Source organism: Sciurus carolinensis, chromosome 3 (genome assembly GCF_902686445.1).
Source record: "Sciurus carolinensis chromosome 3, mSciCar1.2, whole genome shotgun sequence".
NCBI lineage: Eukaryota > Metazoa > Chordata > Mammalia > Rodentia > Sciuridae > Sciurus > Sciurus carolinensis.
Window position 1 is genome coordinate 112567289 of NC_062215.1, and position 24801 is coordinate 112592089.

General features: G+C 34.8%; 1 protein-coding gene across 2 annotated transcripts in view; it reads right to left on the reverse strand.

Annotated features, from left to right (window-relative positions):
* Positions 1-18087, reverse strand: part of Fap (fibroblast activation protein alpha) — a 70650-nt gene extending 52563 nt beyond the window's left edge. For both annotated transcript variants that reach the window (XM_047545363.1, XM_047545362.1), the window contains exons 1-5: positions 17953-18087; positions 17544-17628; positions 2020-2118; positions 1005-1099; positions 29-103 (exon numbers count right to left, since the gene is read on the reverse strand). In XM_047545363.1, the coding sequence (XP_047401319.1) occupies positions 29-103; positions 1005-1099; positions 2020-2118; positions 17544-17628; positions 17953-17958 (360 nt within the window). In that variant the 5' untranslated portion in view covers positions 17959-18087. The remainder of the gene's footprint in view (positions 1-28; positions 104-1004; positions 1100-2019; positions 2119-17543; positions 17629-17952) is intronic.
* Positions 18088-24801: the final 6714 nt, after the last annotated feature.

Sequence of the window (24801 nt, forward strand, 5' to 3'; positions counted from 1 at the left end):
AGATACATCCAAATTAAAGAGTTGATACCTTTGAGTAATCACTTTCAAGATATGCAAATTGCCGATCAGGTGATAAGCCATAATTTGAAGCATTCACACTTTTCTGAAATTATGAAGAAGTTGATTAGCATACAGAAAAAAATAACAGTCATATAAGTTAATAGTTCTAAAAGAATATCATATCACTAATACACTCCTACATCTATATACTTCAGGTGAAACTAAAAAATGTTTATGTGGTATCTAGTGTATGCAAAGAAATTCACTATACTGTACATCTTGGAGGATGCAAGAAATAAGATAGACTTTGTGACTTCCAAAGTACATAATGTTAGACCTGTGAATGAGTAACACTATGAATTAGAAAGTTCTATAAAAGAGATTCAAAATAGCATTAGAACTGCTATAAAGAAGTGATTGAATCCAGATGAGTCATTGGTTACAGAGATGAGTTTCATCTGAACTTGGTTTGAAAAGATTAGCTTTAAGTGTAGAGGAAGTAGAGGGTTGAAACCCAGGAATAAAGAACAGCATGTATGCATGGATCATGGCTACCATGTATTCAGCACTAAATCTGTAGAAGGCACTATCCTAAGCACTTCCAAATGTTATTTCATTTAATTCTTATATTAACCCAAAGAAGTATGATTATTCCCACTTTATAGAGACATAGTTAAATTCGTGCAGTATAGAATGTTATCCAAGATTTTGTAACTGGTGAATGTTAGAACCTGTATTGGAACCTCAACCTGCCTGACTGTAAGGAATGAATTCCCAACTCTTATGCGATACTACTTCCACAGAGGAGGGCAGATGCTAGGTGATTGAGAAGAAAGTAGGACAGTAGTCCAGTGTTACTAGAGAAGAGAACTGGATGTACAAGCAGGATTGAAGTGGGGAAGGCAGATTGAATCCAGATCAGGTGCTAAGAATTTGAAATTGCTCCTTGGTCCTTGAAGAGCTAGCAAACATTTCTGAGGAGGGAGATGATGTTGCATACATACCAGGGTGCTGTTACTCAAAATGGTATATGATTCTCCTGTTTCAATATTGTAAAAGATGATATTATTGTCTGTAGATTGATGAAGATATTCTTGCCCTTTAAATAAGAAAATAAAATTTAAAATGATATTTTAACAGGAAATACATTTATAACCAAAGAATCCTCTCTTATTTCACACACTTGCTTTACTTTTCCTCTCTGACCAGTATATACTGCTTTGTCAGATTAAAAATAATGGGTTGTTAATGGAAGAAAGGAAAGGATGCTTTTTCCTACTTCACACAAATATGCTATACTTGCCAACAGCAGCCCTATTTGAACTGATACAGGATGCTTAGGAATAACATTTTGTTTTATCTAAGTTGCAAAGAGGACAGACTAGTTTAAAATGGTAAATTTCTTTCACAATAATACAAATAAATTATATTTGGTTTTTGTCTGATTTAATTTAAAACCTACTTCATATGCATTTTATTCCATAAAAAGAAAAATGAAAATATTCAGTTTTACGTAGTGGAACTTTATATGTAAAACTATAACACTATAAGCTATTTAGTTCATCTCAACATTTATTTGAGTAGACTCATTTGATAACCTTATTTGAAGAACTATATGTAAATGACAATTTTATAACCCTTAAAGGACTTGCTGTTGGAATGGGATTTTTATGTCTTTCAGATTATCTAGATTAATGATGGAATCTCTTGGAGTAAAAGTCTTATGACCTTTCCAGAATAGATTCTTTTCTCCCATGCTCAAAAGATATACTACATGCTAAAATTATTTCAACAATGCATTCTCAACTTTCACTTTTCTGTTAAAACTCTTAATGGCCTCATTACTTTAGGACAAACCTAGTTGTAATGGTCTTATCAAAAATGTCTAAGTGGATACTTGAGTTTTCTAAATAATTTTTTTTGTGTATTTCTATTGATGTTCTACATATTCACTGTTACTAAAAACAAAACAAAATACATTTAAGACACTTCCAAAAGATAGAGATATAATTCACTGACCTGAAATCCAATTTGGAAAAAATGTTTTATAAGAAAATGTTCCATTTAAAATATCCTTCAGTGTGAGGGCTCTCTTTGTACTTCCTTCAGGGTCATGGACTTCGTGGGGAAAAAGAAACACACTATTACTAAAGGCAAAATTAATAAGTAAATTCTAAGTCTGGCCCTCATTTGTTCTTTCCCAATATAATGATATGATCTACTATTTGCTAAGTGCTGCTCAGCTCCTTTTTTTTTTTTTTTTTTTTTTTGTACTGGGGATTGAACTCATGGGCACTCGACCACTGAGCAACATAACATCCCCAGCCCCACTTTGTATTTTATTTACAGACAGGGTCTCATTGAGTTGTTTAGCACCTTGCTTTTGATGAGGCTGGCTTTGAACTCATGATCCTCCTCCCTCAGCCTCCCGAGCCGCTGGGATTACAGGTGTGCACCACCGTGCCTGGCCTTAGCTCCCATCTTAATAATGGTTTTGTAGACTGGGCAACTAAGACATAGAGAGGTAGTTCAATTGTCTGGAAAAGACAGCTGGTGGGAATGTGTTGAGGAGGATGAAGGTTACAGAGAAGAACCACCCAGAGCATCAGGGACATCACTCTTCAGGCAGGAAGAGCCATTAGAGGTTTCAAGGGAGGAAGATGAGAAGATTTCACAATTTTAAGGCTTGCAGAGCTGAGATTACAGACCAAGTGGTTTTGTCTAAATCCTTGGCCTCTTGAGTGGTTTGCTGTACCTCTTCATACAGTCTAGGCTTGAATTTCTACTGACTTATTAATGATATATTTTAGCATCCCATTTGGTTGAATGAGATCAGCCAGAATCTTTACCTTCAGAAATCTCAAGAAAGGCATTAATGAATGCAGGTAATTTTCCTATCCTGACCAAGTCATTTTTAAAGAGAAATTGGACCAGAAAGGAATTCTTCAAGGGATCTTAGAAACCCTAAGAGTAGAAAACTTCTACTACTTTTCTACAGAAAAGCTAGCACTTTTGAATCTGGCATTTTCCCAGACATAAGAGCTATACCTTTGTTCTTCTGTGTAAACTCTTCCATAGTTTTCCATGGCTTTTCAAATAAAAACCAAAAAATGGTAACCTGAACCCCAGATCCTGGTTGGTTGGGGATAACCTACCCTGCTAGACTTTCCTGCCCCTTCTCCTTCCTTTCTAAACTCCACAAATGCTGGGCTTTCTGTTCCTCAAATATTCTCTCTCTGTGGGATTTCTGTACCCATACGCTCTGACTCAAATTTTCATCCAGATTTTAGTGCTCAATTCCAGGTCTCCTTCCTCTGAAAAGCCCTTCTTGAACCTCTGCTTTAGGTCAGGTTCCTTTGTTACCCAATCTCCATAGATTATGCCCCTTTCTTTCAGAACACTTGGTTTGTAATTGTGGGTGTATTCCAGTGATTGTTTTACAATGCTTTTCTAATTTCCTCTATATGGTCGCCCTCACAGGCATGTCTTAATTTTCCTCACCAGTACTTCTCCAGTGTTCAGCATATACAAGCATTGAATAAATATTTGTCGAATGAATGAGTGCATGAAAAGAAGGATGAATGAATGGATGGATGGGTGGATGGATGAGATATGTGCTCTGTTGCAATCTGTTTAATTTCCTTTGGTCATGCAGTCATCTCAGCTTGCTCACCTATAACTAAGGGATTGGGCTAGAAGATGGCAACACTGCTTTCTAGCTATGCTGCACTAGATTATGAAATACAAAGTTTGACCTGCTCTGTTGACCTTGAAGGTACAAAAATGTACTGCTGTGTAACCAGAGCAAAACAATAGAATAGGAGATAGTATCTTCTGCTGTTTTAACGGATTCCCACTGATGCATGTATGCTTTGCCCATTTGATTAGGACCCTGGGTTTTCTTTTTTGTTTTCATAATTTACCAAAACTTACTCTAGTGGTTATACTTGCTGTAAGAACGTAAGTCGATGAGATCCTTTGCAACTAGACACTGAATACTTCATAGCATTGTTATTCTTTTAAATAATCATCTTCCTGCATTCTTTTTGCATTCTATAATTTTGTGTACATTATACAATCATTTATAATGAAACTTCTGTTTAATGAATGGTGTTATACAGAATTCATATCACCGATCTTGTAATTTCCATTCAGTGACTAAAGGATCATTTACGACAATAGCATTTAATTCAATTTTATTTAGCTCTTCTAAGAGCAAATTGCAATCTGTTTCTAATTCATTCAAGGGAAAATTATAACACTACTTGTAGTGAAAATTGTTTTCCATTTGAGATAAATTTATTTTATGTCACCACAATCCTGAATATTCAGATAGAAAATTGAAAAATGTAGTGAATCTAATAGCTGTGAATTCAAAAATAACTAGATTACTATTTATACAAAAAAAATTATGTCAATTCAAAAAATGAGTATAGTCTTGGTGATGTCTTATTTTTAAGTTCAGCATAAATAATACTTTGATTATAACTAATGACTAATGACTTATCTCATAGTTTTTCCTGTTTTAAGTATCTGCATACAATCTTCCCTGTTCATAGTTATGCTCAAGATATTCATACCTGCAGTTAATCTTCATTTTTATAGAAGATTAAATTAAATGAGATAGTTCAACCTAAACATTTACTTCTATGCTTAGTAAATGGAAAGCAGTCTGTAAGTATTTCCTTTCAGTGTTGTAGCTCATCAGTATTTTTCAACTAAATATTTTAGATCAATGTTTCCCAAACAAGTATAACCACTGGAACTTTTTGTTTTATTTTTGTAGTACTAAGGATTTAAACCAGGGCCTTGCATATGCTAGGAAAACACTCAGCTACATTCTGAGTCCTTTTTTACTTTATTTTGAGTCAGGGTCTTGCTCTATTTCCCAGGTGGACTCAAAGTAGCTATTCTCCTGCCTCAGCATCCTGAATAGCTGGAAATACAGACATCTGCCACCATGCCTGGTTTGTTATTGTTGTTTTTGAATATCTACTAAAACAACTTTTGGGGAATTCAGTTTGCAGCTTAGACTATTAACATATATACTCGAGGGATCTTTCATTCTAGTTTAATGAAATTCATGGTTAAATAAAATTTCTGTAAAAACAAGAGTTCCAAATTATTTCTGAAAACCTACTCATTTCCTTTCTATGTCATTAATAAACATCCTAAGGCTTTTCGGATATCTTAAAAGGATTCCAAAGATTAGGTATTTACATTTTAAGCCTATAATTTAGATTATTCAGGAAGGTTATGCTTGAGAGTATATTTCATATTTCTTCCTAGTTAGTCACTTATTTATATGGTGTATAATAGCTATTAATGCCAACAATCTATACAGAAAACATATGTCTTATTATGACTCAAAATACCTGTAAAACAATTTTAAATATGTATTAATTGAACTACTGATTGCCATAATGTGAGAAGTTCTGGGTGGTTGTATAGAGCACATACCCAGAGGAGCCAGCTACACTGATGTAGGCAAGAGGCTTGTGGCACAGATTGGGGTAGGATGATTATTCCTAACCCATCGTTACCTTTTTAAGCCACTTCACATGTGACATAGCAGGACTTAAAAGTGCAATTATGTTGGTGTTAGGCTGGGCACAGGTAAATCAATTCCCAGTATAATGGAAGGAATTTAAATTAGGCATTCTTCTCTTCCTGCTGAAAATTGTCCCATGTTCATAAGGCAATGCAGTAATGTGTCTGCTCCCAGACTTTGGGTTAGGTCACATGTTAGTCTGGGAATACAATCTACAGTTTACTTAGAATTTTTAATCCAAGCTCTAATTCTTTGAAATATAGAAAATAATAAATATGATCATATGTCATTGCACTATCAATTTTATCACAATATTAACCACAAGTAGAAATAACATTCAACAGGGTACCATAAAAATACCAATGGCTTTTCACCATCTTAGTTTTTAATTTATTGAACATATTTTTAACCTCAGTATTTATATAGCAAGAACTTTGACAGGACATAGGTCTCTAACTATGAAGGTAGAGCCTTTGTTTAATTTTTCTATTGTGTGCTTAGAAGTTAGGCTAGTACTTACATAAAGGGGAAGCATCATAAATATTGGCAGGATAAAAAAATAAACTAACTTGATGGATATTGGGTTAGTTGTTTTTGATCATTTTCCCTCAAAGATTTACCTGTCCTTATTTTCTACCCTCTAGTCCCTTTTGTCATTTTCACGTATGTGCTCTACTGGAGATATTTGCATGCCTTTCTATAAATAATTATCCAAACACGATCCTTGGAGTCTGGTGGAGTGCATATTTAAAAAATAGATTTCTATTCCTTGTCTCAAACATACTAAATCAGAATCTCTTGGGGTGGGGGGAACTTGCAGTTTTAACTTTTACCAAGCCTCCTAGATGTTTCTTCTGTAAGGTTCAGAGTTCCAATTACAGGATTTCACTAACTCCACTCTGATCAATGCCTATCAGTGGAATTCCTCCCTGACTAAACTCCTGATAGGTGTTTGAAGTTAGTCTGCTAATAGTCCATACTTCATGGAGAACAGATTCCACACAACCAAGTATTGTTAGCTCTCAAGGAATGTGGATGGTCCTTTTTAACATTTATGTTGCTATCCAGTGAGCTTTCTCATAGCCTACAGTGGGCTCTGGAGGTAAATCTCCTTTGTTGACCCTGGAGAAGTGGAGAAAAAGCAAGGGGGCTTATTTCTGTTCAAATAAGATTTAAGTGAGATTATGGGAAAAGCATTAGGGTCATTGCTTTCTAGTGTTATGTGTGTGTGTGTGTGTGTGTGTGTGTGTATAAACCAGTATTAATATGGATTGGATATGAAGTGACCCCAAAAGCTCCTGTTAATGAAAGATTATTCAGAGGTAAAATGATTAGATTGTGAGAATTGCAACCTAATTAGTTCATCCTAATTTGAATAGACGGACTGGGTGTTAAGTGTGCAGGCAGGTGGGGGTGTGACTAGAGGAGGTGGGTCACTGGGTTGTCCCCGAGATGGGTGCATCTTCCCTGAGTCCACTTCTCCCTCCCCTGCTTTCTGACCCCACCATGAGCTGATCAGCATTTCTAGGCTAGGGGTCCTTCCCCCATGATGTGCTGCCTCACCTCAGGCCCAGAGCAATGGAATTGGCTCAATGAACTGACACCTCTGAAACCTTAATCTCCAAATAACCTTTTTCTCCTTTAAGTTGTTCTTGTTAGGTGTTTTGGTCATAGTAACACAAAAGCTGATTAAAACAAGTATAGGAAGTATCTTCAAAGAATGAACACACTAAATAAGTTCCCATCAACTGGGAAATATTTCATTAGTAATCACCAGATGAATAAATGGATTTTCATGTCCCTTTCCAAATAATATTTTAATGTTAAAATATAATCATTTAATTATTTTGGACGGATAGTTTTGGCATCTATAAACTTTAAACTTTAATAGTTTAAAGAATTAGAAGGGAAATCTGAAAGAATCTCTCTTTTCCATATGTAACTGATACTTGATTAACACTTAATTTCTGACCCGTCTTTAACATAGTTACTCATACACTGCTTAAATACTCTAATTAACCATGCTTTAATTATTTGCATTTTCAACTTATTAAAGCAAAGCTGAAAATTATTTCAATTATGTATCCAAGAAATTATAATTTATGAAATGATTCACAAGCAAGTAATGATTCACTATTCTCGTAATTCTTTCTTAAAACTTAGTGCTTCTTTATTCGAACTGTTTCTGCCATTTAATTGCCTAGTTCTGAAAAATTGGAAGTGTCAGATAGAAATTTTGTAATAGCTCTAATATTTATCATAAAACAAACGAAAATACAATGCTTTATTAAGTAGGCATACCAGTGGCTGGCAGACCTTTTGTTTTTGCTTTCACACTTGATTTGGAATTGATGCTTAGAGGCCACTCCAAGGAAAGTAAGGTAGGTCCCAGGAACACCACCCCCATCCTCCTGCTGGCTCTGCAGAAGAGGCCTCATGGCCAACAATCACTTTGGGACATGTTTTTTTCTGGAATAATTGCCACAAAGCAAGTATAGAAAAATTAGTGTGACATATATACAATTTACAAGATATTATGACAAAATGTGGGCCAAGACTGACAATTTTGGAAAAAAAAAAAAAAGTGGATCTGAGATAATTTCATGCCAGTGATAAGAAGTATTACAATTTACCAAGTACTTGTCAGTAGCAAGCACTCTACATGCATGGTCCCATTAAATTTGAACAACAACATTCTTAGGTACAGACTATTACTAGCACCATTTTACAGATTGGGAAATGTAAAACAGAGAGGTAAACTAACTTGCTTGATACACAACAAAGCTCTGGTTTAAATCCATCTCTATCTAATTTTAGGGACTGTGCACTTTATCACTGTATTGTTATTTAAAGTAACAGCACACATAATAAAATGACTTATAACAAATACAAAAATAAAGACAAGAACAAAGCAACACATAAATAGGGTAGAGTAACTATGCCCCCAAACCTAGGTTAAGCTCTCCGTTCTGAGAGTTATTTTCCAGGGTTTCTACAAACAATACAGAGCAACAAGTTATTCAAGAGAATTGTCAGACTTTTTAAAAATAGCTCACTTTTATGTTACGCTATTTTGATTAGATTGTTTTTTGCATAATAATTACAACTTTCAATGTTCCTGGATATGGTTAACATGAACATGAATGGCAAATGCCATTTTGGTGACTCTGCAAATGAAAGTAAACCTTGTTTAGTTTTCAAGACACACTCAATCTCCTTTGGGGACTTATCTCCCTCTAACCTCTACTTTACTTTGTGGTATGGTCTCATTGTTATTGCTAGAGGTCTAAGGAAGAGCCACCTTCTCTGGTCACTTTATTCTCCTGAGGTGTCTTTTGCATATCTTTGGGTTAATCCATCCCTTACTGTCACTACCACATATGACCACCCCCACCCCATTTCTTCTCTGCATTTGTGTTGTGTATTTGTATATTAAACTTCCTCTTTAATATTTTCACTTGCATACATTACAGGTACTTCCAATGCTAAGAAAAAAATTCCTCCTTCCTCCAGATTCTGTATACCAATAATGCTACCTACCACCGCTCTTCTGTTCAAATGGAAGAGATTTTTGAGCCTTCTCTTCTCTTACTGCCTTTGTCCAACAGCCAGTCTAGACAATTCTATCTAAATCTCTCCCTGCTGTTTTTCTCCATTTTTACTGGACCTTCAAGGTCAGTCCATGTCACACTTAGGTGAATACCTAATTATTCCCCAGCAATTCATTCCTGGTATTTCACTGTGGCTTTGATTTGTATTTTCCTAATGACTAAAAGTGTTGATCATCATTCATGTGTTTATTAGTTATTTGTGTATCTTCTCTAGGGAAATGCATATCTTTATCCATTTTTGATTGAGCTTCTTGCCTTTTTATTGTTGAGTTTTTAGAGTTCTTTATATATTCTGGATGCAAGTCCTTTCTTTATCAAATATGTGACTTGCAAATATTTTTTCTCATTTTGTGGGTAGTCTTTTCACTTTTTTGATGTTGTCCTTGGCAACACAAAAGTGTTAAATTTTGAGGAAGTCAAACTTATGTATTTTGCCTTTTGTTGCTTATGCTTTTGATCATAGTTAAGAAATCGTTGCCTACTCAAGGACTCGAAGAATAATTCCTAGGTTTTATGAATTTTAAGTATTAGCTCTTGTACTTAGGTTTTGGTCCATTTTGAGTTAATTTTTGTTTATGAGGTAAGGAAGGTCCAACATTCTTTCCCACATAGATAATTAGTTGTTCCATAATTACTTCTCTTTTATTTAGTTTTATTTTTACAAACTGTAATATGATTCATTGTATACAAATGGGGTACAACTCTTCATTTCTATGGTTGTACACAATGTAGATTCACACCATTCGTGTAATCATACATGTACATAGTGTAATGATGTTTGTTTCATTTCACTATCTTTCTTTCCTCTGTCCTCACTCCCCTCATGTCCCTCTATACAATCCAAAGTTCCTTCATTCTTCTATTACCGTCCCTCCCCCATTATGTATCATCATCCACTTATCAGAGAAAACATTCAGCCTTTGGTTTTGGGGGATTGGCTTATTTCACTTAGCATGATATTCTCCAACTCCATCCATTTACCTGCAAATGCCGTAATTTTATTCTTCTTTATAGCTGAATAATATTCCATTGTGTATATATACCAGAGCCACAGATATTTCTTAAAGATTGTCCTTGTTGAATTGTCATGGCACTTTTATTTAAAAAATCAATTAACCACAAATATAAGACTTTATTTTGGGACCCTCAACTCGATTCCATTGATCTACATATCTGTCTGTATGCCAGTGCCATACATATTGATTATGTGTCTTTTAGTGAGTTTTGAAGTAGGAAGTATGGGTTCTGTTTGTTTTTAAGATTGCTTTAGTGATTCTGGGATTTTTCTTATGAATTTGAGGATCAGTTTGACAACTTCTACAAAAACTAAAAGGAATTGTATCTACCAATTGCATTAAATTGGTAGATAAATTTATGTAGCATTGCCATTAACTTTAAAAATGTTGTTTTCTGATCCATAATTACAGGTCATCTTTCCATTTATTTAAATATTCTTTTTGTTCATTTCAAAACTTTAGAAGTACACTTGGTTTTTATGTATTGATCTTGTATTCTGCAACTATGCTGAATTTGTTTTTTAGTTCTCGTAAGTATGTAGTGTATGCCTTAGGATTTTCTATATAAAAAGATTGTGTCATCTCAAATAAAGAATGTTTTACTCATTTTTTTTCCAATCTGAATGCCTTGTATTTCTTCTTATTGCCTAATTTATCCTACTGAGGACCTCCAATAAAATGTTGAATACAAGTAGTGGAGAGCAGACAAACTATTCTTCTGATTTTGATCATAGGGATAAGAATTGAAATTTCACCATTAAGTGCAATGTCATCTGTGATATTTTCATAGACACCTTTGACCAGGTTGAGGAAGTTTGCATTGTTTATATTTTGTTGAGTGTTTTTATCATGAAAGCTTACTGGATTTTGATAATTCCTTTTGATCTATTATAATGATCATGTGGTTCTTATTTTTATTTTTCTCTTAAGAAAGCTTATTACATGAATTTTCTAATGTTAAAACCACCTTATGTTGCTGGGAGAAACTCCACTTAGATCTGGTGTGTAATCCTTTTTATATATTGCTGGATTTGGTCTTCCATTATTTTTTAGGACTTTTGCATCTATGTTTATTAAAAGATATTGTTCTACAGCTTTGTCTTGTTGTGATGTGTTGTCTGGTTTTATTATTTGGGTAACAATGAACTTAAGGAATGAGCTGCAAATTGCTGTGTTTTGGGGGAGAGTTTATGAAGGATTGGTAATAATTCTTTTTTAAAATGTTTGGTAAATTTACCACTGAAATTGTCTGGGCTTAGATTTTTTTCATGGGAAGTTTTTAAATGACTACATCTCTTTAGGTGTTATAATTCTACTCAGCTTTTCTATTTCTCCGTGTATAAGTTTTGATAATGAATGTCTTCCTAGAAATTTATTTCATGTAAGTTATCTGATTTTTTTTTTTTTTAGTTCCACAGCATGAACCCAATAGTACTTAACCACTGAGCCACATCCCCATACCTATTTTTATATTTTATTTAGAGATAGGGTATCACTAAATTGCTTAGGGCCTCGCTAAATTGCTGAGGCTGGCTTTGAACTTGTCATCCTCCTGCCTCAGTCTCCCAAGCTGCTGGGATTACAGACATGCACCACTGCATCCAGCAGTTATCTGATTTTTTTTTAACATACAGTTATTATAACTATTCCTTTAAAGACTCCTTTTTTTTAACATATAGTTATTATAACTATTCCTTTAAAGACTCCTAAATACAGTGATTTTTCTACCAAGTATGAGATTATAATCTGTATGAAAAATTTAATTTAGATACTAAACAATATTATTCTTTTTATTATTAATAAAAATTAAAGTTGATAAATATTATGTTATCCTGTTTTTGCTGCATATCATTTCTTTTCATAATGATACCAGAAATGAAAAATAAGTTATTTGCTCTAAAATAATGGACCATAAATAAAAGGAAACTGGTGTTTGATTAACTGTTATATGAAAAGATCATTTCACTTTGTACCTGGTTAATTAATGATAAATTTTAAGGTTCTGTTGAACAGTCTCTGGTTTTTAAAAGCATTTAGACATGATTCCACATTACTGATTTGCTCTTTGAACGTGTCTTTCTCAAGGTATACTTATGAGGAGATGTTCCTGTAGAGGTTGTGGCACAACTTGCTTTGGAAATCACAGACAGGTAAACTTGACAGGAATCATCCAAAGACGGAGTTTTTTGTTTTTTTTTTAATTATTTACAACTTGGCAAAACTCAAAGAGTGTTTGCCAAGATTATTCTTCTGTGATTTTAAAATCCAAATGCCAATTAGAGAAATATAATCTGTGAACTTGATTCATTTACACTCAACTCAATAGATCTTTTATATCCATGAACTTTCTGAGCCTTTTCCTCAACCTTGTAGACTCCTCATGTTTCCCCCAAAAGAGCACTGAATAAATAGTTTAAAACTCTTCAGAAGTTTGAGGGAGTCTGTTCTACAACTCTCAATGTTAATACTGGGAAACCTCAAACCTTAAAAACACATTCACATCTCTTCTGAAGATTATCACATTTCACAATATCTTGCTTTACCAAAAGCAATTGTTGAGGTTATAGTAGTAATAATCATAATAATAACAACAGTGGCTTTTTGCCTAAAATGTAGTAGGCATTCTAAGTATTGCTTCTTAGGAAATAACAATCTTTGTTCTATCAAAATTACCTATAACTTTAGATATCTTCTGAAATATTTATATAAAGTATTACCTGGCTAACTAATTTTAGATATACAGTGTATACATTGTATATATGTATATATATGCATGTATAATCATAAATATGTATCTATTAATATATTTATTATTTATAAAATAAATAAACATTTATCTATTTCCCTTGCTATTTTGTTTAAATGATTTTGGCTTCACAGTTCCATCAGTCTCCTTTGGTTCTTTGACCTTCCAGGACCTTTGCACCTGTCTTTTCCTCCACCTTGAGGGCTTGTCCCCAGCTTTTTTGCCCTTCCTGTTGCCAATGTGCCAGTTGAAATACTATCTCACAGAGGACTTCACTGACCACCCATATTATGGACTGAGTTGTGTTCCCCCAAATTTTACAGGTTGAAACCCTAATCCCAAATATGACTATATTTGAAAATAGAAACTTTTAGGAGTTGATTAAAGCTAATGGAGGTCATAAGGATAGGGTTCTAATTCAGTAAGACTGGTGTCTCTATGAGAAGAGGAAGTAACAGCAGGGATGTACGTGCAAAGAGAGCTGCCTGCAAGCCAAGGAAGAGACCTTGAAAGAAGCCAAACCTGTGGACACCTTGATCTGGGACTTCCAGTATCCAGAACTCTGAGAAAATCTCTGTTACTTAAGTCACCTAGTTAGTCTCTGGTATTGGTAACCCAAGTAAACAAATGCAAAATTTGCTACTGGCAATTAGGATGATGCTGTAATAAACACCTAGGCATTCAAAAATAAATAAATAAATAAAAGTCCCAAATGTGACCTTTTGTGAGAAGCCTCAAGTTAAAAAAAATTGGCAATAAATCTAAATATGTATAAAATACTTCAGGCTATAATAAATAAATAAATAAATAAATAAATAAATAAATAACAGATGACAGTAGAAGCAAAAGAATATAAAAGTAGACAAGAGGCCTCCAGGGTGGTCTGAGGCTAGATCAGCAGTGGTTTTTCCCTCACTGAGAACCCCCAAGGTACACCCAAGAGGATTTGCAATTTACTCAAACTGCATAGCCCTCCTATCTCTCTCAGCTTTATTTTCCAACCTCCCTTTAACTTTCCTCTTCTTTTCTTCTAAGAGCATCTCATACACAGGAACAGCAATGATATTCACAATTAAAGACTTCTGACTTTCATAATTAAGGGGGACATTTTAAAAACTGAAAGCCACCAAGCACAGTGCCAATGCCCCATCTTGGACTGTGTCTGTGTACATATATTAGGACAGTGAACACGGCACAACTCTACTACCAAGTATCTGCTATATGTTAGAAATTTTAGAAAAAATAGTAGCTAGCATTTCTTGAATGTTTGCTCATCACCATGGGGAGAAATATACACTCAGTATACTCCAGGGAAAGGGTACATAGCTCCTACAATTCCTTTGACAAAGTTCAGGAAATTCAGAAACTAGAAATCAAGAAGCAAGGAAGGCTATATAGAATTTATATGAGAAATTCTGGGGCTTCTATAACTTTCCAATTCTAGTTTCTTTGATTTATTACCTCTGTAAATCTCTAGAATCAAGAAGGTCTTCATGGTTTGTCTTTAGATTCAATAAAAACAAGCAGGGGCCCAGGATGGTGATGTATGCCTATAATCCCAGTGGTTTAGGAGGCTGAGGTAGGAGGATCACAAGTTCAAAGTCAGTCTCAGCAATTTACTGCGGCCTTAAGCAACTTAGCAGGACCCTGTCTCAAAATAAAAAAAATAAAAAGTGTTGGGGATGTGGCTCAGTGGTTAAGTACCTTTGGGTTCAATCCCTAGTACTGTAAATAATATAAATAAATAAATAAATAATAAAGGGGATCGGGGGAGCTTAGTTTTGGTTGCATTTTCACAATGGAAGAGGGTGCCCAGGAAGAAGAATCTCAAGACAAGGAGTGAATGGAGGTAGAAGAGGAGAATGAGAATCAGTTGAAGTGGTGTACACTAAGGCCAGGGAGAATAATCTGGCACCAAGGGGTAGAAATCCATATGTATTATCCATTTTGACAAACATAGAAATGGAATATTCTAGATCTTTCCATAAAAGGTGCTCTTTAAATGTTTTCATTATGTAAGTGAGCCAAGTGGATCTTTCTTATTTCACTATTTCATATTCCTTTCTGTTCCTAAGATCCTGTGTAATTCTTCCCAAACTCCTTTAATCCTGAGACTGGCTGTCTGTGACCCCTACCCCTATCCCTTCATAGAAAAGTCCCTCTCCTTTTTTTTTTTCCCACTTAGACCTGTGGGGAATGACAGAAATCCTTCTCTGGTAATGACGGTGTTAACCAGGCATCTTTTATCTTTGGGTGCACAGAGTCCTTCTTTACCTTTCAGAGGGAAATTAAGACTGCTGCAATCTGCAACCCCTGCAACTGCACAATGATGAGCAGGCAATTAGTGGGGTTTCATGCATTAGTATATAAATGGATGAGTGAATGAATGTTCCTTAAGTCTGTCTCCAAGTTTCTCAAGACTGTTCTTACCTTGGCACAGAATTCTGGGCTAAGAATATGAGGGCACCTAAGGCAAATGTGAGGTAATGGATTTCTGATGAAGTGGGAGAAGCAGCCCAAGTAGGCGCTTACTTAACTTCGAGTTCTATGTTCCTTTCTTTGTCTGCCTCACTTTTCTGCCTTGACACTTCAAACCCCATTCTCACCAGGCATGAGATAAATGTGAAAGCAAAGACTGGACCTTGAAACCTGACTGTGGATACTTGAGGTGTGGGGTATGAGAAGAAAGGAGGAAAGTCAGAAGAGAAACCCATTGAACCTAACGCCAGGGCTGCCTTGACACCAACTCCAGGGAAGCAGGACTTTTACCCCCAAGCTGCTCAAGAAAGCAAGGGAATGACTGGTGCCATTTACAAGATATTTATTTGACTTTTTAAGAAGTTCTTCATCAAATTTAAAATAAAAGAGATTGATATTATGGACCCCCCTCCCAAAAAAAAAAAGTTCTCAGTTTATTCATGATTTTCTATTTTTGAATGAGTACTAAAATTTAATTTGATTATTTCATCCTATCATGCAATTACTCTGAGAATTTGGTGTGTTGAAAACAGAAAACTATGCTGTGAAAGACATCAGGCCTTTATATTATATATGTTTTTTAACATAAATTTCTGTGTATGCTCTATAAATCTGAACTTGGAAAGAAGGTATAATTGGGATCATAAGGAATTACATGAACATCTCTTTGTGTATATGCTTATATACTACTGGTAATGTATAAATGTAGTGTATCTCTTATTAGAAAGGTTAATTCAAATTCTGAAGTGAAATCCATCCTTCCCTGTGAATAGGGAGGCATGCATCCAGTAAAATCCACATAATTTTGCTCTTAGAATATCTGTTTTTGAGGGAGCAAAGTGTTCATTACATGTACTTCAGAATTTCTTTAAAAATGATGAGCTGATTTTTAATGATTTAGTATCAAAGAGTCATTAGGCCTAACCCAACACCTGACAACTGCTGGTAGGAGGTAAATGTGCCCCTAAAACCATGGAGAAGAGAAACCTGTTTAAAAACAATTTTAACTTGATAATTTATAAGATATATGGACACACACTGCCTACATCTCAACAGTCTTATGCTAGCAGAAAGCAGGAATATGGACTAAAAATTAAATTGAAGACATAAGAACACATCTGCATTTTGCTAATCTGCATTCATTTTTCAAATCTGTGAAAATCCCATAAAAATTTTGGAATTTTCCAATTATTTTCTATGTTTTGTTTTTAAGATCAAGAGAGCGTTACATTCTTTGGCTGAAGGTGCCATCTATCTTCCTTTATGATCAGTTACCTTTTCACCAAAGATATTTCCCACATTGACTGTCATAAACTTTTGATATCTGTTGGTACAAACATTTCCCCTTTCCTAGAATCTAAGACACAAAATCTGTTATTGTTCTATCTTTCTTCACTTTCAGAAGTTCAAGTTTCCATAAATATTTTCATACGAAGAAACTATTCCCTTACTATGACTATGTTATCTGCAGTCATAATTTAAAACTAGCTTCAATTTCAGCCCACAGCATCTCCCAGTTTTTAGCTAAGTGAGATCAATATCAAACTAAGTCTTTTTGTAAAAGAAATCAATTTATCACTAATCATAATGCTTGCTTAACTATTTAAATTTCTAATTTAATTGTTCATTTCTACTGCACATGGAGCAACAATTTCACTTGTTGTATACAGCTATTTCTGAGAGTTCTATTTTCAACTTCTTCCTTTGGAGAGACTATTTAGTTATTTAAAAACTCCATAAATTTTATTTTAACTCTTCTATTCTTACTCATTTTTACTTTCCTTAAGATAAACCTAATAATGAAAAATAATGCTAGTTAAAAATACTATCTCTAAAGGTCTATCAAAACTTGTATTTAAAATATGCATACATTTTGGGGGGTTGTGGGGGTGATGCAGAATAGTTCTTAGGTTTTTCTATTGCTGAAATAACACTGTAAATCTCTTCCTACCCATGCCTTAAATTCCTCAGTATTTCTGGTTTTGCACAACACATATCTGTGAGCTTATATGCCTTCTTAGAAATAACAGCCTCACTTTGGAAAATAAGCACTTAGGAAATGTTCAACCACTTGTGATCACGCATTAGTGTACTTTCCAAGCTATTCTAGGCAGACTGAGCAAATCAGAGAAATCCCTTACCTCTCAAAGGGCGTAATACAATGCACATCACCAGTAAAGCAAGCACAGCAGAGGAAGCAACTCCAAATACAATTTTTAGCCATGTCTATAAAAAAATAAAGAAAATTAGGCATATTCATAGTTTCTCCTAAACAGAAATGGCAAGATTTTGATTACATGTAAATCCTATTTCTCCTTCCCCATAAAGCTTTTGATTGTCCTCCACTGATCTGGTGATAATTGCTGGAATTCTTCCAACTCTGCAAGGACAAATGTTTCTATCGTATATTTAGAACATTTTCCCAGTCCTAACCCACTTCAGGAAGTGAATGTTCGTACACAAATCCTCACCTTCTGAACAATAGAAAACTCTGATCACACTCAACCCAGCCAACCTTCTTTAGCAATACCTGAGGGTGCACATACTAACCTTCATTTTTCCAGATGTTTTGAAAGTTAGCTAATTTTGACTGTAGAGCGTGGGTCACTAGATCTGTGAAAACCGTTGAAAAGAAGCAAGTCTGTCTTCCTACTTGGAAGCCGAAGTCAGGACAAGAGTTTTTTCTTTCCACGGACTTTTGAATACTGTGCCAAATTTCAAAAGATTTCTGTAAAATTAGAAACAGATTTTGGGGGCGTTCTTGGCCTTGAAATGAACTACGAGTGGCTCAAGGGAGGTTTTATAGCCTTCTCATCCTTGTAAATTCTACGCCAACATCTGCTTACATTGACATACAGAGGTTTTTTTTTTTTGTTTGTTTGTTTTACAAGTTCAAGTTTAAGTTTCTTTTTCTTCTAGAAATCACTCATGGATTGCATTGGTAAGTCACTGGGTTTTATATAACCTTTTTATTTGTAACTGAAAGATGAATTTAAAATAATAAATCTACATAATATAGTCATTATACATATATCTAATTTTTAACAGAGGAAGAACACTGAAGCCACATAAGATATTGTGAGAAGCACACCACATAACTGCACTTTTTTCTCCGCTGAGAGATTATGAGGTACTGCAGACAGAAATGTTTTTCTTTCAGCACAATTTCTTTGTCCATATAGCACCATATGCACTTTCAGTAAATACAGAAGTTTAAAAATTCAACTGTCTAAACCCACGGCTGCTTTACTTTAAAGAAATAAAATGCCATCTGGTGAAATTTAGTATGGGTTAGGTGTGTTTGCACAGGCTAGAAAGATGGAAAGATCAGTAAGAATAATTTACCAGCAGACCTTTGGAAGAATGGAAATGGCTTTGCAAGAGTGGTATTTTTGCTTTCCTCTCAGAATATCTTCTGAGAAAGGAGAACAGTTAGTGATTATAAAAATTTTACAATAAATAAAGAAGCATCTGAGAAGAGTAGTTTTATGTAAAATTTCACTTTGGCTAAGTCCGCATAATTCCAAAGTAATCGGTCAACTTGACAGATCAGTAAAATGACTAAATTAAAACGCCCACACATACAACAGTTTCTTGGAATATTCTGATAGGTTCAATGCAATTCACTTGAACAGCTTCTCTGATTCCCCATGAACACAGTTGTTAACCTACTCTGTCCTTAATTTTTCCACTAATGAATTTCCTTTTTGGAAGTTTTAATGTTCTCTACTTGACTAAAACAAATTTCATGGTGACCTTTCATGGATTATTCATGTTACTGAAATCAGTTGTTTGCTTTAGTCAACTGGTCTGGCTGACATGGAATGCTTTCTCCAGCAAAAACCAGAACAGTGGCTTGTGAACTTCTTTTCAGACATTCTCCAGACATCCCTCCCTGAATTCCAGCCTTTTGAAAATTCCGTTGAGGAAAATGAGTCATTAAGCACTTACTGGCATAGGAAAGTATCCACGGCAGCTCCCTGATGAGACCTCTTGTCTGCAGTTGGTGATCCCTACTTTTACAAACTGTAATCATTAGGAGTAATGTATAAGGTATGCTTTGTCTTCATGTGATCGTTACATACTCGAATCCAAAATAAAAGCTACCAGCCTAGTCCAAGATAAACTGCTCCCATGCGGGTCCTCTCAGATCAACTGCCTTCTCTGGAACATTCACACAGTATGTTCTCAGAAATTCTGTCCCAGCCAGCCAAAGCCCCAAAGTCCACAAGTGAGACTTAGAGTGATTTGCAGGACTTCACACTGTGGAGAGAAACTGTCAGCAATAAATGATTAGGTTGTAATTAGAATGCATATTATTAGCTTTAGCAATTAAAAATGCACTGACATGTGACTCATCTGAGCAACTCTTAGGATTCTACAGGTGAGTGTGTGTGTCCAAAAAAGTGTGTGTGTCTCATCTAGTAAACTTTAAGAGAAAGTGGTGTCTGTAAGAGAGACACATTTGAGTTGAAAATGTTGGTTAAGTGGGGACATTTTGAGGCTGTTTAATTTTGTTTGTTTTTTTCCTTGGAAATTTGGGTGAGTCAAAGTGTAAATTCTGGAAAATTTTTACTAGTTTGAATTGTTTTAGGAAAATGAAACTGATTATGGAAATAAAGATGTCAAGAACACTTCCATCTGATTTCATGGGTTAGGAATATATGGTTTATAACATATGCCTATTCCTTTGAAATAATAAGGATGTGTTCTAATTTGCATCCAAAGACTTCCATGAAAATTTGGATGTTTTAAAATAGTTTACCATTTTTACTGGTTTCTTCTTTTAGAGTTCAAATGAAAATGCTCTTGCTAAGTTTCTCCCCCAAGTAAGGAAACTGACTCCAATTCTCTTTTCTCTCTCTTTCTCTGTCTCTCTCTCTTTTTCCTGGTATCAGGGATTGAACCCAGAGTCACTCAACCACTGGGCCACAAGACCAAACTCTTTTTTTTACATATTTAGACAGGGTCTCACTGAGTTGCTTTAGGACCTCAATAAGTTGCTGAGGCTGGCTTTGAACTTGAGATCCTCCTGCCTCAGCCTCCAGAGCCCCTGGGACTGACTCCTATTCTTATTTTACAGTTAATATTCATGTTGGGAAAACAAAAGTGAATCAGACATAGTCTGTATCATTAAGGAACACACATTCTTGTACAAGTATGGCAGTTAATTTTATGTTAATACTCTTTGCTTCTTTTCGTTTCCTGGATTTGTGCTTAGTAGAAAGTGTCCTGATTGGTTGGTGATTTCTGCATACACCTGGAAGAAGGGACAGAAAGGACACATAACACATGCTTGTAATCCTTAATTCAAGTCGCCATTGCCAGGATTGAAATTTTTCTCAGAAAGCAATTCTAGACCTATACAAACCCCATAAAAACAAAAGGAATGACAGGGCAAGAATCTGGATAACAGAGACTCTTCAACTAGCTCTTTTCAGAGAGGGACCTCATAAGGCTTATTTTGGAATATAATGGCATTCTGGTAGGCACATTGGATAAGTAAGCTAGAAGGTAAATCCTCAGGTTATGAAGTGAGCTTCATAGAACTATTTACTCATAACCACTGTATATTTGCCATATTCCCAGAAAATGCATTCCATGTATATTCCTAGAGTATAAAGGTAAGACAATGCTGACAGCAGAAATAAGGATGTTATGTTTTCCTTTTGGGGTGGGAAAATAAAGAAAGAAGGATTTACTTATGTTGCGTTTGTGCATGTTAGTGTGTTTATTACATTTTATTTTACACACAAACACTCACATACATACCGACACATGGTTTTTGATCATAAATAGAGGCAGACTTTGATTTTCCTCTGAAATTGCTTTGCCTTAACAGCACATCTTGGTGGCCTTTCCACATTGGTATGGTCTTAATGCCACTTAGTATTTCATAACATAGCAGCCTCATGGTTTAATCTCATTTTCACAGACATTTATGCTATTTATAATACTTAGGATTTACTTATTAACCAGAAAATTTGACAAATCTTTTAGGATTCAGTTATAAATAAAGAGTATGAGCCAATTAAAGCTTTCTCTTTAAAGTGAGAAGTTGCTCCTAAAAACCTTCAGAGCTCTTTAAAACTTGCCCATTTGATTCCTCAGGTTTGATAAACATTTCTTGTTTACTATTATATACAAAGTGCTTTAAAACATTTTTTCATTCAACCCATGACCAACTTATTTTTCTGAATAGGAAAGAGAATCTAGAAAACATTGGTAACTTGCCCAAGATTCTAAGAGAACCTCAAGTTACTATATTATGTTGCTTCTTTATGATACTTCCTAAAGTTGATTTTAAAGTAATAGAGTATTCTTTTAATTTAAAATGATATCTCATTGATTTTCTCTTGAAAGATACCTAAGAATGTGATGGTAGACTCATTAGAGCTAATGTAAACACAATCCTCACATCCTCAGTGTAAATTATTATGCACACAGTGTACAATGTTGGTATCCAAAGTTGTTCAGTTGGTTAGAACGTTGTTAGAACTGGTGTCCAGTTTAACCATTATTTCTACAGTACCTGGGATTAAGGAGTCTTCCTTCAGATTCTTGTTTAAGGAACTCATCAGAATATCTATCATCAAAAAGACTTCTGAGACCCAAGCTAGAAAGTGTTCTGAGATCTTCAAAACTCGTAAAAACAATCATATGGTATAGATGTGGAAGAACTGTCACAACCTAGCATCAATGAGAAATGATCTAGCTTAAATAACTTTTTGAATCTGATCTAATTTCTAAAACTACAATTGTAACATAAGGAAAATATGAAGCAACATGCCTCCCAGTTTGTAATTGGTACCTACTACCTTCATAAATGCCGTAATTATATGTCAGTGGTTCATTATTCTATCATAAATAGAACAAGTTCTCTTTGAGGCAAGGAGAGTTAACTATCAAAATTGGATCATAAAAGAAGCCGAAACAATCCATTTCATTAAGTGCTGAAAAAACAGACTCAAGACAAACCTGGGCTTCTATGTAGTTTAAAAATGCAAACATTACATCTCCTTAGAAATGGTTGATCAACAAGAAGATGGATTAAATAATAAACTAAATATGTAAGTACCTTATATACTTTATTATAACAATGAAATACACTGCTATTTCACTTTTATTTTTGAAGTATCTTACTACTGGTAGCAAATGCTTATTGAACACTTTTATTGAGCCTGATATCTTTCTAAGTACTTCACATGCACCATTTTATACTCTTATCATTCTCACAGAAAATTTAAGTCACTCTCCCAAAGTCACACAGCTTATGGGTGATAGAGATGGGACATAAACCCAGGTACTATTTATAGCACAATTTGATTGATCCATGTTTAGGGTTCTGACAGGAGAGAATTTATGGATACAGTGATCAGGATGTATAATCTAGGCTAAAACTAGGAGAATATGAAAAAAAAAGAAAGGAAGGAAGAAATTAGAGAGCTAATAAATAGGATGTATTGATTAATCCAAAGCTATGTTTCCTAGTGTAATTGAATAATAGGGTGGGAAGTAAAGGGATTTTTTTTTTAACCAGATGGCAGCAAGTTTCAGTTAAGCTTTCTATTCAAGATGCTGACAAAGCCCAGGTACAGTTTTAGAAATCAGTGACCCAGGTAGAGCAAAGAAGTAAATGTCCCTATAGATGGAGTTGGCAAAGCAGTGAAAGTCTAAGGTACTCATTGGGATACTCATGCGGAAACTTAATTCACTCAAAATTTTGGCATAATTGGGGACAGGCAAGAAATGTCCCAAGTAATATTTGAAATTCTTCATAAAGGAGTCAGAAAGACATCAAGTTCAAGAAGGCAAATTGAGCATATATACACAGATCTCCTTGCCATCCAAAACTCTCTTAAGTGGACCATTAGGGAGGAAAAGGACACAGACAACCAACAACGGACAGAAAGGAAAGAGTATCATCAGTGGATAAAGCAGAACAGAAACAGCAGCTGCCCCCAACACATGGAGCTGGATAAAGAGGACTAGCAGGACACACATGTGAAATTTTTTACTTCTGTAACAAATTCTGTAGTTGGGCATTTATCTCAGGCAAAAATAGGAGATTTTGTTTTAAGAGATATCAAGCTGTGACTACAGAACACTGAAGGAGGCAGTGCATCAGGGCTGACCAAGCCTCCAGTTCAATGGCCTCCTCATCTTCAGTCCTGATGCTTTCTGTCTCATACCAGGGTTTTCCGTTCTCACCTTATTTTTTAATATCTGCTCCCAAAACAAGAGTTATGAGCAAAAATAATGACTTCTTAAAAGAAGAAGAACTAAAACTAAAACACAGAAGAATTTTAAAAAAATTAAGATGAATAAATGAAGAAAAATGCAGGGGAAACAAGAAAAATGATCATTCTGTGAATAGAGAGAAACTTTTTTAAAAACTTGAATTTTTCAAAAACTTGCTGAATCTTATCTGTGAGATTCAGTCAGATATTGCATAATCTAGTCACCAGGCTATGAAAACAGAGCACTAAAAACCAAACAACAAACACCTCATGATGAATAATTTTATGTTTCAACTCAGCTGAGCTAGGAGATGTCCAGATAGCTGTTAAAACTTTAACAACTGGGAAGGTCTTTCTGGAAGAGAGTAGTATCTAGATCAGCATACTGAAACAAAGATCAGTCCTCAAAAATATGGTCAGACATGATCTGATCTATTGAGAGTCTGAGTCAAACAAAAAGGCAAAAGAAGGGCAAATGGTCTCTTTCTTCTTGAGCTGGGACATCTATCTTTTGCTCTAGGATTCCAGTTCTTGGACCTCTGAACACTGGGACTTAACACCAGTGCCATTCCCTAGCTTTCAACCTCCATAGTGCTTGAGTTCCTCCCTTCCTTCCTTCCTTCCTTCCTTTCTTCCTTCCTTCCTTGCTTCCTTCCTTCTTTCCTTCCTTTCCCCTTTTCCCTCCCTCCTTCCCTTCCTTCCTTCCTATCATATGTCTGTCTATGTAATTTATTTGCCCATCTATCCAATATTCTTCCTATTGATTCTGTTACTTCGGAGAAAACTAATTCAGATTTTTTGTTTTTGTTGAATTTTACCCCATCTTAGTTGTTAAAATTCGCTTTAGTTTTTAAAATTTCTTCTTTGACATTTTAAATTTTTAATTATTCTCCTTTCAGAAGGTTATTATTCTTGCCTATAAAAATTTGTTACATTGTGTGACTAAAAATAAGATTGCTAAAATTTTTTAAAGTCAGTATAGATTCTGCGAAATAAAATTAAGCAAGTCTTTCAGAACAGAAAGACAAAGATGAACAATATAAAAAATATAAGAAGCATAGAATACAAACTCAGGAAATTTAAGAAATAAAGGTCAAGGAAAGAGAGGGAAAAGTTCATTACAGAATGAGTGCAAGAGAATTTCCTAAAATCAAAGAAG